This window comes from Antechinus flavipes, chromosome 3 (assembly GCF_016432865.1).
Source record: "Antechinus flavipes isolate AdamAnt ecotype Samford, QLD, Australia chromosome 3, AdamAnt_v2, whole genome shotgun sequence".
Taxonomy (NCBI): Eukaryota; Metazoa; Chordata; class Mammalia; order Dasyuromorphia; family Dasyuridae; genus Antechinus; species Antechinus flavipes.
Genome location: NC_067400.1, coordinates 518,249,928 through 518,268,434, shown reverse-complemented (window position 1 = coordinate 518,268,434; position 18,507 = coordinate 518,249,928). Strand labels below are relative to the sequence as shown.

General features: G+C 33.0%; 1 protein-coding gene across 2 annotated transcripts in view; it reads left to right on the top strand.

The window, feature by feature from the left end:
- The window catches only part of UVRAG (UV radiation resistance associated), a 410,809-nt gene that overhangs the window by 180,584 nt on the left and 211,718 nt on the right, over window positions 1-18,507 (top strand). For both annotated transcript variants that reach the window (XM_051987076.1, XM_051987077.1), the window contains exons 9-11: window positions 8,457-8,541; window positions 14,342-14,429; window positions 15,212-15,272. In XM_051987076.1, the coding sequence (XP_051843036.1) occupies window positions 8,457-8,541; window positions 14,342-14,429; window positions 15,212-15,272 (234 nt within the window). The remainder of the gene's footprint in view (window positions 1-8,456; window positions 8,542-14,341; window positions 14,430-15,211; window positions 15,273-18,507) is intronic.

Sequence of the window (18,507 nt, the reverse complement as noted above, 5' to 3'; positions counted from 1 at the left end):
CTTTCCTACTTTCTGTTTTTTCTTCTATAAAATAAGGTCTTTGAGCTAGTACCTAAATCTAGGGCCTGGAACTAGATTGTAAACATCAGAATTTTTAAAGACAATTTTTTTGTCTTTGATTTTTGTGTCATGGCATGACATGGTAAAATAAAGATACTTTTAAGTCAGAAAAATTAATTAAAATTTTAAGATCCTTTTCATATCCACAATCTGATAATCTCAAGGACAGAGCTTTTTTCATTGTGCCACATTACTTCATTGTAGAGGATGTGGTGAACAGTAGAACTAAATGTTAAATTAATGGTTTTTTTTCCTATTTACTATCTGAAAAGTGAATTTTCATTTTTCTCTACTTTGATAAGAGCCAGCAGGTACTGGATACTGGAATTAATACTATGGTCAACTCTTTGGGAACTCTACTTTCTGCAGATGTGCTAGCATCTTTTGTGAACTGTGGACTATGAGTTAGGAATTGTCTTATATAATTATATATTTATATAATTGTGTATTATACTTATAAGGATGAAAGAAGTTAATTTAAGTATTTGAATAACCCTTGGAAATTCAGGACACTTGATTATCAATTAAGATTGAATCATTAATTTGCTTTATGATCTTGGACAAGTCATTTCACTTCTCTGGGTCTCATTATATGTACACTGTGAAATGAAGGAATCAAATCATAAAAATACTCTATTCTTGTCATTGGTGGGTGAGAAATGTGGTACTTTTGCATTATTCAAATGATATCTATAAGGTTACATATTTATGACACAGTGAGTGGATTTCTTTGTTTCTTATTATCTAATAAGAAACAAAGAAATCCACTATCTGTGGCTAATATTGTGGTATTTAAAAAAAAAAATTCTGCTGTTAGAAGACTTGTTGGAATAGTGGATCACATGATCAACAAATTTTGCACTAGACATTTTCTCCCATGCTTTTACTATCCCAATTACACCAAAACAGTAATAACATACAAGAGATAAAGAGATTACTACCATTTTCATAGTTTAGAATAACAGGAACCCTAAGGAGATTCAGCAAACTAATAGTATAAAAATAGCCACCTCTCCTCCATAATCAGTCATCTCAATCAGTTAACATTTATTAAGCATCTTCTATGTGTTAGTCATTGTACTGAGTGCTAGGAAGCAAAAAGAGGCAGAAGACTTTTCCTACCCTGAAGTAGCTTGCAATTAAATGAAGGAGACAATATGCAAACAAATAAAAACAAATCAAGCTGTCTACAGGATAAATAAGAAATAAATAAAAGAGAGAAGAGACTGGAATTAAAAAAGATTAGGAAATGCTTCCTCTAGAAAGTAGGACTTTAGATGGAAATTAAAAGAAGCTGAGGGGGTCGGTAGTTGGAATGGAGGAGGGAGAGGGTTCCAGAGATGGAGACAGTCAGAGAATATACATGGCATTGAGAGATAAAGTGTCTTGTTTGTGGAACAGACAGAGACCAGTGTCACTGGATCTAAGAGTACATGTTGAGGCATGAGGTGTAAAAGAAGTGAAAAGGGAGGAGAGAGAAGATCTTGTATTTACTCCTGGAGGTGATAGGAAGTCACTGGAGATTTATGAGTAGGGGGTGACTGATCAGATTTTCATTTAAGAAAATAACTTTAATGGTTGCATGGGGGATGGATTGGAGTAGAAAGAGGAGACTTGAGGCAGCTTGACTCACCAGCTCGCTCTTGTGATAATGAAGGCCTGCCCCAGAGAAGGGGCTTATTCCAGAGGTGTTATATAGGTGAAATTCACAGGCTTGTCAATTGCTTGGATGTATGTGGGGGCTTGAAAGATCAAGAGGCCTCCAGGAGGCCTCTGAGATGTGAACTTGAGAGATTTGGGGAGATGACATTACCCTCTACAAGAATAAGGAAGATGGGAGCAGGACAATGTAGAGGGAAAGATGAGGGGTTCTCTTTTGGACATAAGGAATTTAAGCTGTCTACTGGACATCCAGTTCAAGATGCCTAAAAAGCAGTCAGAAATATAAGATTGCAGGTTTGCAAAGATATCTGGGCAAGAAAGGTAGATAGTAATTAAATCCATAGGAGCTAATGAGTGATCACCAAGTAAAATGGTAATAGAGGGTGAAGAGAAGAGATCCAGGTCAGAATCCTAAGGATACCTATAGTTAAAAGCAGCATCTTGAGTAAAAGAGACAGAGTAAGAGTGGTCAAGCAAGTAGGAGGAAAAATAAGGGAGAGTACAGTCTCAAAAACTTCCTAAGGGGAGATTATCAAACAGGAAAGAGTAATCAGGAGTATCAAAGGCTGCTGAGAGATCAGGGAGAAGGAGTTGAGATGGATTGGACAGCAAAGAAATCATTATTTACTCAGGAGAGAATAGTTCTGGTGGAATGAGAGATTAGAAGCAAGGTTGTAAAGAACTTAGGAGAGAGTGAGAGAAGAAAAAGGGAGGCATCTCTTATAAATAACCTTTTAGGGAGTTTATATACAAAGAGCTTAAGAGATATAGAACAATAGTGGGGATAGAAGTCTCAATTGAGTTTTTTGAGGATGTGGGAAATATGAACATGTTTTTTAGGCAGGAGAAAATGAGCCAGTAAAGAGCTATAGAAGGAAAATAAATAAAAGAGTGAGGATGACAGAGGGGGCAGTCTGTTAGAAGAGACAGAATGAAATGGGATTACTTGAACAAGTAGATACAGTAATAGTCTTCGAAGTTAGGTTACTTCATGTGAAATAGGAATGAAGAAACAGTGGCAAAGGGCACATGACAGGAGCTGAGGGAGAATAGGGAATTCATGATGAATAGCCTTTTTTTTTCAGTAAAGTATGAAACAAGGTTTGAGAGAGTAGGGGAAGAAGAACCATGGGAGATTTGAGAAGTGATTGAAAATTTTGGAAGAGCCACTGTGGAGAGTGAGATAGTGAATCGATAAAGGGAGGTATGGTAAGATTGCCCATCTGTAAAAGGGCACAGTTGAAGCTATGAAATGTAAATTTGTCCAGGAACACATGTGAAAACTCAAAGCTTGAAATTGTAGGAGTGATGCAAGGCTGAGACCCAGTTAGGCATAATGGTAATATAAAGGATTTAGGGATTCAAGAGAGGAGAAAGACTCAAATTTACTGATTGTGAGGGAGAGAAGAAGAAAGTTCTATTTGAAAAGATTATTGTTTATAAAGTTGTTTTTCATGTATATTGTTTAAAAGAAACATTACATCCAATTGAATTTAAAGTATATTTATCATTTATTATAGTGCTTTATTAGAAAAAAAAGTTGTTTTTTTTTAAACTTCTTAACTCATTATTTACCTTTTTCAGTTGGATAAATGGTTAAAAAAAAAAGAATTCTTTTCTCTGAGTAAGAGAAATTGTAAAAATTTCCTACTATTTTCCACTACATTCTATGAGTAACATTTTCCTTTTATTTATATTTTAAATCCAAATACAGAAATATACTTGATGAAAAATCACATTTGAACTTTATCTGGATTGAGACAAATGTGGAAAAACTTTGTTCAAATGAAAAAGTTAAATATAATTAAATTTACGTATCATTCTAGTATGTTGAACATTTTTCAAATTATAACTTGTTTCATTAAAATGTTAACAAAAATTTTAAAATCAAATTTCATATGAAATCTTGCAACTAATAGCAAGCCAATGAAGCCTTCCTCTATTATTTCTTTTAATTCTTAATGTCCCACATAAAATTTTTGTACCTTCTTAAATTACTATAGTTTTATATTTTATTTTCAAAATTACAGGCAGAGATTCTTTTTGTACAGCAAATAATGGTTTGGTCATGTATACTTATTTTGTATTTAATTTATACTTTAATATATTTAACATCTACTGGTCATCCTGCCATCTAGGGGACGAGGTGGGGGAAAGGAGGGGAAAAATTGTTACAAAAGGTTTGGCAATTGTCAATGCTGTAAAATTACCCATGCATATAACTTGTAAATAAAAAGCTATTAAAAAAACATAATTATAGGCAGAAAACATTAGAAACCAAAAGGGAGAATTACAAATGGGAACTCAATAAGTTACAATTTGATAAACTAAAAAAAAATTACTTAGGAAAGGACTATTTATTTGGTAAAAACTAGAAAGCAATCTGGTACATATTAGGCTTATACAATTTTTAATGCCATATTCTGTAATGTATTCTAAATGGATACATGACCTTATTTAAATGAGGTAATATTTGTAAAAATGATTAGCTCAATGCCTGGAATTCTTTATAAATGTTTATTTCTTTACTTTCCATTATAATTAAAGATCAAATTATAAAAAATTTGAAGAGATAGCAATTGTACACTATTCACAGCTATGAGCTTACATGATACAGAAAACCTTTTGTACAAGCAAAACTAATACCTTTTGGATGAGAAACCTTTGATAAAGATTTAGCATCTAAGATCTATAAGCAATTAATAGATACATATAAAACCAAGAGCCATTTCCTAATCATTTAATAAATGCCCTAAATTTATAAAAAAACATTCTTAAAAGAATTATAAACTGTTGACATGAAAGAAATGCTCCTAATCACTAATAATGAAAAAAACACATCAAAACAACTGTAAAATTTTACCTTACATCCTACAAATTGACAAAGATGGCAAAAAAAGAGATTAGTATTTGAAAAGTTGTTTCAAGATAGGTATACCAGTTGAGCTATTGTTGGTGTATCTGCAAATCTCTGCAAAAATTTTGGAAAGCATTTTGGAATTATGCAAATAAGTGTCTAAAATGTGTCTACCTGTTGTCATCCCCCAGATTTCATTATTAGGCTTATACTTCAAGGTAGTTACTGATAAGAAGAAAGTTCCCATTTAAAACAAACAAAAAATAGTGTCATTTTTTGTGATGGCTAAGAATTGGAAATAAAATAGATGATCTTAGATTGTGGAATGGTTGAAAAAAATGGTGGTTCATGAATATAATGGAATAGTACCATACTATAAGAAATGACATATTTGGTGAATGCAGAGAAACATGGAAAGATCTTCATGAACTGATGCATAATGAAATGAGCAGAAACAAGTAATATTTACAATAATCATAGCACTGGAAACAAAAAGGATGACCACACGGGGAAATATCAAAAGCTTATGATCCAAAATTATTAATATACAAAGCGTGACACTTTCACACATACTCTTTTTTGCAGAGTTGAGAGATCTGCAAGTGTCATATTATTTCATATATTTTCAGATTTTTTTTAGATATGTGGTTCAGTTATGCCACTTTTTTCATCCTTTTCCCTTTTTGTCTTTAAAAATAATATTTGTGGGGCTGCTAGGTGGCGCAGTAGATAGGTCCTCCTGACTTCAGGGCTGGTGCTCTGAGTTCAAATGTGGCCTCAGACACTTAACACTTCCTGACTGTATGAACCCCACTTAACCCCAATTGCCTTATGGGGGGAAAAAGCTTCAAAAAAAAAAAATAGTATTTGCTATATGAAATGACTCTCTGGGAACAAGAGAGAGAGTGATACTTAGAGAAATTATGGTGATTTTACAAAGAATACACCAATATATGCTTATTTAAAACAAAACAAACTATGAAAAGAACATATACTATTGTGGTAATAGAACTGGATTTGTAGTCATGGGATTTGTATTCAAATCCCCACTTTATTATTTCCTGTCTTATAAGTTGCCTCTCTATGCCATGGCTTTCTTTACCCATAAAATGATTTTATTATCAGATACTATCATTGATTCCTCATGGTTCAGACTTTGTGGTCTCTTCATGTGCTGTAAGAGAAAACATATCAGTTGTCATATGGCAATGCCAAAAGCTATGGAAAGCATTAAAATCTTATGTTATTAGGTGCCTTGATCTTAGTTTAGTTCCCCTGCTAATGTACGAACAGCTACATTGGTTTCTCATTTTGTTTAAGAAGTCTTATTAATTATTTTTGATTAGCAAATCCATGTATTTAAAAAATATACTCATATAATTACACCAAGTATACAGAAGATTGTGGAACAATCAGATTTCATTTATGGAATTTTGAAAAAACAATCTTCATGGTATATTTCCACAAATAAAGTAAATGTTAGTGAACAATGAAAAAAGGACTTTTTATCTAAAGTTCCCATTAAGATATTTTTAACATAACTCATTTAGCCAGTGAGTTGCTGTCTAATTTTGCTTAATGTAAGTTAGAATATAAGTACCCTGAGAGTAGAGTTTATTGCCTTTTACATATATATACCTTTTCAATTATTGTGTGTGAGAAATAATAGACCTTTAATAATATATGTTTATCTTTGAATATATTTAGAATTCTGATTTTGTATCTAATGTTAGTATCTTATAAGATCACAAATTTCTTCTTCAAACTGATTATTTCAAAAAATGTTCTCTTTTACTACCATTTATATTATATAGATTTATTTCCTTTAGTCATCTTAGTCACTTTAATAATCCATGGAATGCATTTGTTAAAAGCCCTCAAAATACAATTTTAATGTACAACAAAATTAGAATTTGATTTGGGCCATGGGTACATATGATTGTGTTGCTTATATAATCACATGCTTATGTGACACTCCCACCACTATGGTACAGGCTCTCATTGATTCACACCTATACTGTTTCAATAATCTGTTGGTGGGTCTGCCTGTTCAAGCCTCCCACCACTCAATACATTCTCCATTGAGACACTGAAGTGATTTTCTTAAAATACAGCTTTAATCATCATCATCATCATCATCATCATCATCATCACCATCACACACACACACACACACATTCATTAATCTAGTCATTTTATATCTCCTCTAGGAGTAAATACAAACCTCTCTGCTTGGCACTCAAAGCCTTTCATAATCTAGTTCTTTCCACCTTCACAGTCTTACACTTATCTTCAGTAGGTGCTCTTAGATCCACTGATACTGACCTTCTGAATATTCCACAAGGCCTTTCTTTCTTAGCTCTGACCATTTTCTTTTACTCTCCCTTTTCTGCTCTGTTGACCTCCCTGGTATTCTTTAAATCCTAAACAAAATCTTACTGGGCAACTAGATGGAGGGAACACTGACCCTAATGTCAGGAAAATCTGCGTGCAAATCTAGCCTCAGGTACTTATTAGCTATGTGATCCTGGACAATTCACTTAATCCTGTTTGCCTCAGTTTATTCATCTGTAAAATGAGCTGAAGAAGGAATGGCAAAGCATTTCAGTATCTGTGCCAAGAAAATCCCAAGTGAGGTCATGAAGAGTCAGACATGACTAAAACACCAAAATCTTACTTCTTCCAGGAAGTCTCCCCCAGCCTCTCTTAATCTTGGTGTCTCCATATGTTAGGTATTTTCCATTTATCCTATATAACTTGTTAGATAAATGCTTTTGCTGGTTGTTTTCCCTTCTAGATTGTAAGCCCCTTGAGGGAAGGAAGGGATTCTCTTTGCCCTCTTTTTGTATCCCTAAGCACATAGTAGGTGCTTAGTAAATATGTGTATTTGATTTACAGATAAGATTGAAATCCAGGCAGATTAAATAACTTGCCCAAATTTATATGATAAGCGGCAAAGCCAGAAATCATAACTCTGACTTCAAATTCAGATTTTTTTTCCCTACTACACTTACTACACAGGGGAGTACAGGCTTAGAAGAGCACCAGATTTGGTATCCTAAGACACTGGGGTTGTATCCTAGTTCTGCCTTTTTTTTGGTCTTTGGGGTCTCAGGCCAGTCACTTCATATCTGTGTGCTAGAGTTTCCTCATTTGTAAAATAAGGTAGAATAATGATCATTTTGTGATCTTTTTCTGGAGTGTTGTGAGGAGAGTTTATAACAGGTACAGTTTTATTAATGATAAATACAATAAGTCGTATTAGTAACTGGAAATTTGTTTCTTTCTCCTCTCATGCCTTATCCTCATATGGAGATAGTTCTAGGTTTTCAAAGTCATGCTAATATAGTACAAGGTCTGTGTGGTTCTATGAAGCTGGGAACATTTTGTATTGAAGTCTGCTGAGTAAGTGTAAAATAGCACACCTTCATTGAAGAGATTCATCACTAATTTGGCTGAAGAGTGATCAATTTTTCTATCTCTATAATTTGCAAAAACTGAAGTAATAGAGGGCAGAGAACTATAAATGTGAAGGTAGTGCCCATATAAGCAAAAGCACCTTTTTTTCATTAAAGGTTATAGAATTTCTCATTTTCATCTCATAATTATCCATTCTGCATAAATGACTGTGTGTATCGGTTCCATTTCAGAGAACAATTCCTTCAGTAGTTTTGACTTGGCTGTATCATTTGCCCTTTCATCTGGTAAGTTTGTGAGGGAATGATATAACCTTTCTGGTATCTCAGGATCACAGCATCCTGCCTGGCCCACATCATGAAAACTAGCTAAGCCTGCTTCTATTGTTGAAACATTTTGGAGACATTTCCTACTAGAAGTTTAATTCTTTTCTAAAATTTTGCCTTCTCTGTCTTTTCAGGAAGCACATTTGAGACTGAACACCTCAAGCTGCAACTGCACAAGGAATCCTTAAGTGAGTTGCGAAAGGAGTGCACTGCCAAAAGGTAAATGGTATTCAGCACTAGTAGCCCTAGTGTTGAGTGCGTGTGGAGTTTGCCTGAGGTGTGTGCAAGAGAAGAGAGAGTATAATGTAATATGAGAGCAGGAAAAGCACTCTCTATTATGGACTTAAATTCAAATCTTGCTTGTGCTTCTTTGTTTTTCTTTTTTTTCCCCATTTAATTTTTTTCTCAATTACATGTAAAAAAAAATTTTAACATTCATTTTAAAAAAAATTTTGAGCTCCAAATTCTCTTCCTCTCTCTTTCCCCTCCTCCCTAATCAAGAAGGCAGGCAATATGATATGGATTATACATGTGCAGTCAAGCAAAACATTTTCATATTAGCCATGTTGCAAAAGAAAACACAGAGTATATTACTACAAAGCACATGGGAAGAAAGACTCTGCACCAAAGAAAGAACTGATAAATAGAAGTATGTATAGAATAAATTTATTTATATATACCTATTTGTATATAATGATAGCCATCTCTGGAATAAATTTGGGGTGGGAAAAGGAAGGAAAAAAAATAAATTTACATAATAATTTTGTTTTCATGTTTGAAAGGAATAGCAAATTGTGCATTGTAGATTTGCAGTTTCATGTGCAGTCATCTTTGTCATTGTACTGTGTTGTGGAAAAGCTTATTTTATTCCATAAATTTAAAATAGTTTTTTAAATAAAGGAAAACATAGACCAACAAACAAACAATAATAAAAAGAAAGTAAAGAAGTAGGCTTTAGTCTGCATTCAGACTTCATCAATTCTTTTTCTGAAGGTGGATAGCATTTTTTCATTATAATTCCTTAGAAATTATTTTTTGGTCATTGTATTGCTGAGAAGAGATAATTTGTTCACAGTTGATCATTGAATTGTTATCACTGTTATTGTGTATGACGTTCTCCTGGTTCTACTTACTTTACTCGACATCAATTCATGTACGTTTTTTCCAGGTTTTTCTGAAAAAATCCTGCTTATATGTAGCACAATTATATTCCATCATAATCGTATACCCAATTTGTTTAGCTTTTCCTCAGTTGATGGGCATCCCTTCAATGTCCAGTTCTTTGCCACCATGAAAGAGCGACTATAAATATTTTTGTATATGTTGGCCCTTTCTCTTTTTCTTTTATCTCTTTGAGATACAAACTTAGTAATGGTATGACTAAGTCAAAGGGTATGCACAATTTTAAAATCCTTTGGGCATGGTTTCAAAGTGCCCTCCAAAAAGGTGTATGTTGCTAATTTATTTCTAAGATGCCTGGGGTGTCCCTATATCATTCTGCAGGCTGCCCATACAGAATCGTAATCAAAGCACCAATCACATGCTTATTTTTCTTGGCCCTAGTTTTCCTGTTTGTCAGGAAACTAGCAACATTGTTAGATCGTCATATCATGTCCATTTTGCCATTATCTTTTCATTTCTTCTTTGGGAACTTTATTTTCCCATATATTACCTTATCAAACTTTTGAATTGAAGTTACCAACTATCACAGTATATCTTGATATAAAATAGTGATTTTATTTCTCTCATCACTTCATCTCCATCAACTAATTTTTTACTTAACCTGAATTTATTTTTATTGTGTTGTATTCTTTTTGAAGAAAATTATCATTATAATACTTTAATACATCATGACTAAATTGATATTATACAAAACAAAATTTAAACATCATTAATATAATCAATGACAAATTATTTCAAAGGAAGTAACTGATAACTGATATTCTAGAATCAGAAAAACTGGAAAATGCAAGATTTAGATAAAATTTGTAAATATTAACTCAGTTATTTCATATTGATGATTAATTTTTATCAAGGCATTTTCTTAATTTCCCCTCAGCTGTAAGTCTGATCCCACCATTCTTGACAAAAGGCATCATATATTAAATTCATTGCTAAATGGTAGGCATACCAGTGGCTCCTCTAAATATGGGCCATTTACATTTTTATGTTCTTTATAATGCATTCACTGATTGTGTAACTGGGAAAAAAAATCTATAAAGATTTATATGAAAACAATATATTGGCTGAGGAATAAAGAGATTATGTAAAACAGTCCTTGGGGTGTAAAGAAAAACTTATTGATTAGATAATTATTAAGTAAGCTGTCCCAAATGCTCAGTACCTTTGTTGATTTTTGTGTGACTTGACTCCATTATGTACTCTGCTTATTCATATATATTGAAAATGTATAAAACTGATTATATTAAATTAGAATATCCAAATATAGTGAGAATGATAGAAAATTTATTGTCAGTGTGGAAAACTCTAAAATATGCCATCAATTCAATCATATCAATAATCGTTCATATGAAATAACAGTATTTTTCAAGGAAGCATTTTAAAAACATTAGAATTCTGTCTAGATTTGAATCAATTATCATGGCTCTTAAATATAAATAGTAAATATGGTTTCTCAATCAAACAAGTTGGAGGAAAAAAATACTGCTACCATTACCACTTGATTTACAAGGATGAAATCAAACTATGTGACTTCACCAAAAAACTAAAAAAGCGGTAATTTTGTGCACCTATTGAATAGTCTACAGACCATTGAATATAAGGAAATGTGATAGTGATTTGTTCCAGATGATTTCTATTGAAAAGATGAGTAGGATGAAATGGTAAATTATATTATGCTAATGATGAAATATTCAATATAATATGATTATTATAATTATAATTTCATTTATGTAACATTTTACAATTTACAAAACAGTTTACAGATGAGGATATTGCTTTTGTCTGAAAATGAAATGACTGGGTCACATGATTAGTATGACACATCCTAGGATCGCATAATTAGTAAGTGACAGGTCTGAGACTTAAATTTGAAAATTCTCTTTCTCCTATACCACATATTCCTTCAAAATTTTCTCTGATTTACTTGTTCTTCTGAAAATTCTGACTGTTTCAATAGCTTTCAGGCTATCCATTCTCCATTCTATCTGCCTTAAATGTTGCTTTCATGAAACCATACAATTCTTGGGTTTGACTTTCTAGAACTCTAGAAACTGATAACAGATTTTTAATTTGTTTGCAAAGAATCCTATCCTCTGTTCTAATTAAACTAGTCTCTACACTTTCACATTCCTTATTGTCTTATTCTGCCTTTGTTTATGTTTCTTATCCATTTTTGTTCCTTTTTGCCAAATGCGCTTTCTTCCTAACTCTTCCTCTGGACACATTTTATCCATCCTTCAAGATCCAAGACAAGCCTTGCTTTTTCTATGAACTGTAGTGTCACATACAGTTCATAGAAAGGACCTTAAATATCATCCAGTCTAACTACTTCATTTCATAAAGCAGGAAAGCAAAGTCTTGACACAGATTAAGTGATTTTATTCCAGGCCTCAACATGTGATTTCACATAGCCAGATGTGTAGTACAGATAGGATGAGAATCCAGGTCCCTGAACTGGTAAGTAAAATAGTCTACTCTGTATCTATATATGCCCAGTTTGTTGTCATTAGTCTAGCTCCTTAGCTGTGAAGCTAAGGTAGTGTCAAAGCCAGGATTTAAACTAGGGTCCTGATTCGAAATTTAGGCTTTTTCCCTTTATGCCAGCAATCTCCTGACTCTAACCTGGAGATGCTTCCATTATGTTAACTATTCTAATTCAAATTGAAATCTCTATTTTCTGAAGTTTAGCATTTAATGGGTTTACTGCTGTTTTTTTCAGTCCTGTGTTAATTTTCATTTCCTCATATAGATTGTTAGACCCACAAGAATAAGAATGTCTTCTGCCTTTTTTGCAGAATCCTTAACGGCAAACATAAGACTAAAGATTGAAACTGATCTTGTTGATTTGATTGCATTTAGCAATAAAGACTCTTGCATTCAATCCTTGCTTTTTTCTTCTTCTGTAAAACCAGGCTTTAATCTTTTTGTTTTAGTTATCTTAAGTGCAACAAATACTGTTTGAGCACCTGCTTAAATGAAAACCCTGGTGTTGGATACAAAAGATTTCTTCTACCTTATCTTGTATTGAGCCTGTGCCAGATTTAGAAAGATAAGAGTCCTATTCTCTTTTCCAAATGCATTGGAATTATTTGGGGACTACACACCACACACACACACACACACACACACACACACACACACACACACACACACATTATATTATTTTATAAAAGACAAAGTACCATTCCCTGAAGACAAGCAGATCATATGCATAAAACTTAAAACTCTGGTAATAAAATTAATAGAAGCTATTCTTTATAGCCAGTAGACCTTTCTAGACAATAGAGATTGTACTTTTCTCCGGTTTGTGTCTTGAGTTGGGTCTCTACCAGCCAGTGGAGGATAAGGATTGAGAGAAGGGAAAGGACAAGATTTTTCCTAGTTTCAGATTGGCTTGTGGGAATAGGAAAATAGAGTACGCCACAATCACTTTAATTAGCATAGATTCTACTATCCCCAAATACAACAGTTATTGGGGGAAAGGAAGGTTGTGCAAGTATCCATAACCAATATGGCTCACATGTTTTCCTTTTTTATACAGAGATGCAAAGCTTAAAACTTAAAGACACTAAGAAATTTGGGACATCCTGTATTAAAATGATCCTATCTCTGATGCACTTTAGAGTTTATTTCATCTTCAGGTTCCCAGGAATTCAAAGACATTTGTGTCTGTATGTGATGTTGATCTGAGATGGGATCTGAGAACTAGTTTTGAGAATATAGTTATCTTAAAAATATTTTGAGAATAGTTATCTTAAAAAAAAAAAAAGTAAGAGGGTATGTAAAAAACAAACCAAGAAAAATACCTGAAACTACTTCTTTTGGGTTAAGCTGAGCATCATCGGTTTTCTAATCGGGCAGTAGTCTTCCCAGCTATTTAGAGTTGTAAGTCAAAATATTAAAGTTGAATAGGTATGTAGAGAACAATCAATCATAGTGACTTCTCTTTTGTTTCTGACTAGCCCGAAGACTGCCAAAAGGAATAGTTTAAAGGCTTGCCCACCTAGGGAAGATTTGCTTTAAGGAGTTAGGGCTTTCTCCTTCGATTCTATATATGAATGCTGAGTTGGGGAATCAAAGATGGGGAAGAAAGGAACTTCACAGAGCTATGTTGTTAAAGGGGAAATAATTTCAATTTGTCAATAAAACAGTACAAATTAATTTGTATTTATGAAGACTATCAGTTTAGTTACCTCCACAAAATTGTAGTTATATAAAAAATTTAAGATATATATATTATATATTATTAACAAGAATATAGAAGTAATATGGAGATCAAACATCTTTCCTACCCTGACTCCCATAAATCCACTCCTTCTTTACTTCCCCTTACTTTAGAAGATACCATTTGACCTCGTGTGTCCATAGTGCCAGTATCATTTTCTTTTTTAGCTTACATGTACAGTCAGTTGACAAATCTTTTAATTCTTCCCTCCCCCCCAATTCAGATACATGTCCTTCTTTCTACTAACAAAAGCTCTACTCTAGTTGAGGCCCATATTACCTTTCTTGGGCTACTGCTAGATTTAAAGGAAAATATAATGCAAATCCTAATGAGATAATTGCATAGAAAAAGTTTAACCAATTTATTATTAAAAATACAAGGAAGATGAGTTCGTGTCTAACCAGTGTCATCTGGGGAGGCTTCTTTTTAGAGATGATGTTTGATAAAAAGGAAAAGATTAACAGGTAGAGATGTATGGGTAGAAATGCAACTGTTTCCATGCTTAGAAGCTTGATTTGAGGCACATAGTTACATAGTTGAAGGTGCTATTTGGAAAAGGCATTATGATATAGGCAAATTTATCTTTTATAAATGATTTTTTTTTCTCCTTAGAGAATTATTTTTGAAGACTAATGCACAGTTGACAATTCGATGCAGGCAATTGTTGTCTGAGCTTTCCTACATTTACCCCATTGATTTGGTAAGTTATACTATATAAAAAGATTTTCCCTATACACCAATTATATTCTATTTTAAAAATGCCTCTTTCTAAATCAGAGCATCTTATCTTAGGTTGTTAATTAGCATAGAATCATAGGATTTAGAATGAGGGAGGGATCTTAGAGATCTAATCTAGCCCCCTAAACCTGTTAGATTAAATTTTAGCTCATTTCTGTTTCTCCAGTGTAATTTTTGGCACAAACTGAATTAATTGTGACAAGTAGTCAAATGAATTGTTAACAAATTCCTTATATCTTCCCATCTACTTTTAACATCTAATTGATTAAATGACTTGTTTGTCCTTGGGATTTACTTTTTAAAATATGCCTTGAGTATACCCCAGATCTTTCAATTATGAATCCACCTACTCTGAACTAATGTAGAAAATGGAATTGACAGTAATTTTTCTTGAACAACAAAATTACCAGACCTGGTAAGTTCCTTTGCTTATTTCCAAATTAACGAATGATTTGAAAATTGAAATTTGGGGAATGGAAAAGAGTGAATTTGATGTTAATGTTGATTGATATAATTTATAATAATTTATTAAACTCACTTTGAAATTCTTATCCTATGTATAGGAACTTATAAAAAGATATTTTTGGTCCTAATTCTAGAGCTGGTGCTCTATCCACTGTACCATCTAGCTGCCCCTCAAAAGATGGGATGTAAATCTCATATGACTTTTAACTTTTGAGATTTTATTTAGAATTTTTGCAACTTTTTAATGAACTGATTTTGTATCTTTGTTTAAATTCACAGAATGAACAAAAGGATTATTTTGTATGTGGTGTAAAGTTGCCTAATTCTGAAGATTTTCAAGGTATTCTTTTTTTTTTTTTTTAATTTATTGGAAAGACAATAGATGTTTATGTATATTGACATAGTGTGTTTTAGAAAGTCAAAATGGAATTTTTAAAAATAACATTTTATATCATCTTCACTTTTATTGGAATATTTCTTGATAACTTTCATATTTTTATATGCAGTATTTTGTTTATTCTATAGATTCAGAAGAAGTAATTGAGAAAGATAAGGCTTAAAGAGTTTTTTGTTACTTGCCCAAGTTTCCATTTTCAAAAATTAAAAGAAAGAGAGAGATTTAAAGTTATATCCTCTGGCTCCAAATCCAGTGCTTTCCCCTATATCCTACTTGTATAACCTTTGTGAAGCAGTCCCCAAATGGCTTGTTTTACTTTAGATAGGAAGAGGGAACAAGTGGCCTAGATAACATACATTCTTTTAACGAAGAGTTATTAACTGAATTTTGCATATAGAGTAGAGTATTGGCCTTGGGGGGCTGGGGAAGAGAAAAAGTTTGGAGAAAAGAAATGTTGCAGTCATTAGGGAACTCCTCATCTACATTTGGATGAAACGCAGATACCTAAGTGTTTTGATGTGCTCCAAATAATTGCTTGATTTATGTCGCAATTTAAGGTTTACCAACCACTTCTCTCATAATGGCCCTCATAATAAGCCAGATAATGGCTTTGGAGGTATAAGCAAGATCCATCCCCATTTTATAGGTCAGGAAAGTCAGGCTCTGGAAGATAAGTTGCTTGAGAGTAAAATTCTCATACTTCTGCCTTGCTGTCTCCAGCTGCTATCACAATGCCTGAGGCATAATAGATGCTTAATTTATTAAATGAATTGCTCAGGATCATGTAGCTAGTAAATGTCAGGTGCAGAATTAAGTACAGGTTTTCTGATTCCAAGATAAGTAAACTTTCCATTTTGCTTTGTTGGCAGTTGAAAAGATAGTTTTCTTATTTGAGGCTTGGAATGCTTTTCTTCCTATGCAGGAATGTATCCAAGCAATCTTCAAAATTTCTATAATTCTAAGATTTTTTTATCACTGTATGCCCATAGTTGACATCCCCCTTTATTGACTTTAATTTTTTTTTTTAATGTAAGCATTGTGCTGGCTTTAAGTGTGTGTATGTGTGTGTATCTTTATGTGTATGTATATGTTAATGCATATGTATATGTAATATATATACACATATATACACGTGTATATATTTACATATTAAGGAGTTTAAAAAATTGTCAAGTATGATTAAAAAGATGCTTTAGACATTATTTTTAGACATTAGATTTCATTGTTAGGGATTCTTTTCTTATTTATCTTTTTAAAAATAATGTCTTTTCCCCATTAAACATGGAAGGGAAATGATTAGGTATTAGGATTTGGGTTTATAACAGTTCAGAAGAATCACTTCAACAGGTATGTATAAAGCACTTCCTATATGCAGAGCATGTATTTGATTGTAGGGAAGATGCAAAATATGACAGGATTCCTGCCATACCTGATTTTTGTTAGAAATTGTGTCTTTGCATTTTTTGGCCCTAAATGAAGTAACTGGATCATTTTTCCCTTTGTTGAAATTACTAAAGTCTGATCTCAGTCAGCTTTCTTCATTATTAGAGTGTTTGAATAGGTGGAAGTTTTCTTAGCACTTTGATGTAAATAATGAAAATAATCTGATGCCAGTTTCATTCCTGGTTCCTACTTCCTCCCTATTTTTCTTGGATGGAAGTAACTCATTATAGCTTTCTCTCTGATTTCATCTCATTCTATTTTTATCTTGGCATTTCAGATGCAGGCCCATCAGCCTAAGTTCCAGAATTAGTTGTTTGGTACATAGTTTAGTACTTATCAATTAATAGACAAAACTTATATAATATATGACTGATAGCTAAACAAGTACTTAAATGCTTTTTTCTTTATTCATTCTTTAACTCTTCAGTTTCTAAACCTTTTCACTTCCCTTCCTTTCTCACATCTCCCTACCCTTCTCATACACATAGACTTGTCTTGAACAGCAGGGGAGCATATTTTGCTAATTGTAAAGGAAATATGCAGGATAACAGAATTCACTTTTAGGGTATTGATAATGTGATTATAGCTGAAATACTGTCATTTGTTTTGCATAGAGAAGCTTTCATTTTACTATTTCAGTAATGATAGTTGCACCTTAAATTTATATTTAAAAAAAATTTTTTTAAAAGAAACTTTATTTTATCAGATCTTTCCAGAAACCCTCATAAGATAGGTAGGATAAATATGGTAATCCCATTTTATATTATGGGTTACATGACTTGCCCAAAGATTACTAACTGGTTAGTAGTGGAGTACTTGGGTTGAAACTTCCTAAGTTGTTTATTCTAGTTATTTCTGCTTCTCTTTTCATATTGAGTACCTTATGTGATAATTACCAGTTATTATATTTTAATTTGTTTTAACTTTGATTCTACCTTTTCCCTCATCTCTCCAAAGCTGTCATTTACCAAGTTCTATTAAATCTGTCTCTACAGCATTATTATCCTCAATGCTTTTCTGTTTTTTATGCCACTATCCTAACAGAAGCACTCATTACTATATCCCCCAAGTCCCCAGTATTATAGTATCTTGCATATTCCTGCCTTTCCCTTTTTCCTTCCCAAACCATTCTTAATACTTTAAGAAAAATCTTTGTTATATGACCAAGTCACCATGTTACTTCTTTACTAAAGATCTTTAGTAAGACTTTTATTACCTACTAAGTGATGTTAACATTCCTTTTCCTTAAAATTCAAGGGTCTCCACAATGTGGTATCACCTTGCATTTCCAGCCGTGTTTCTTTTCTTTGTAGCCAAATGGCTACTCACTGCTCCTTCCTTCCCCCCAAACCAACTTTCCAAACTGTACCAAACATACAAGCAAATAAAACTATGTGCATTGTACATTCTAATTTCATACCTGTGCTTAGATAGTTTTATTTTATTTTTTGTTGCTGAGGCAGTTGGGGTTAAGTGACTTGCCCAGGGTCACACAGGTGGGAAGTGTCTGGTCTGATTTGACTTAAGTCCTCTTGACTTCAGGGCTGATGCTCTATCCACTGCACCACCTAGCTGCCCCTGCTTATATAATTTAAATGCCTTGAATGTGTTTTCTTCTCTCTTTTTTTTTTTCTTCTTCCGTTTTCTTCTCTCTCTCTCTCTCTCTCTCTCTCTCTCTCTCTCTCTCTCTCTCTCTCTTTTTCTCTCTCTCTCTCTCTTTTTCTCTCTCTCTCTC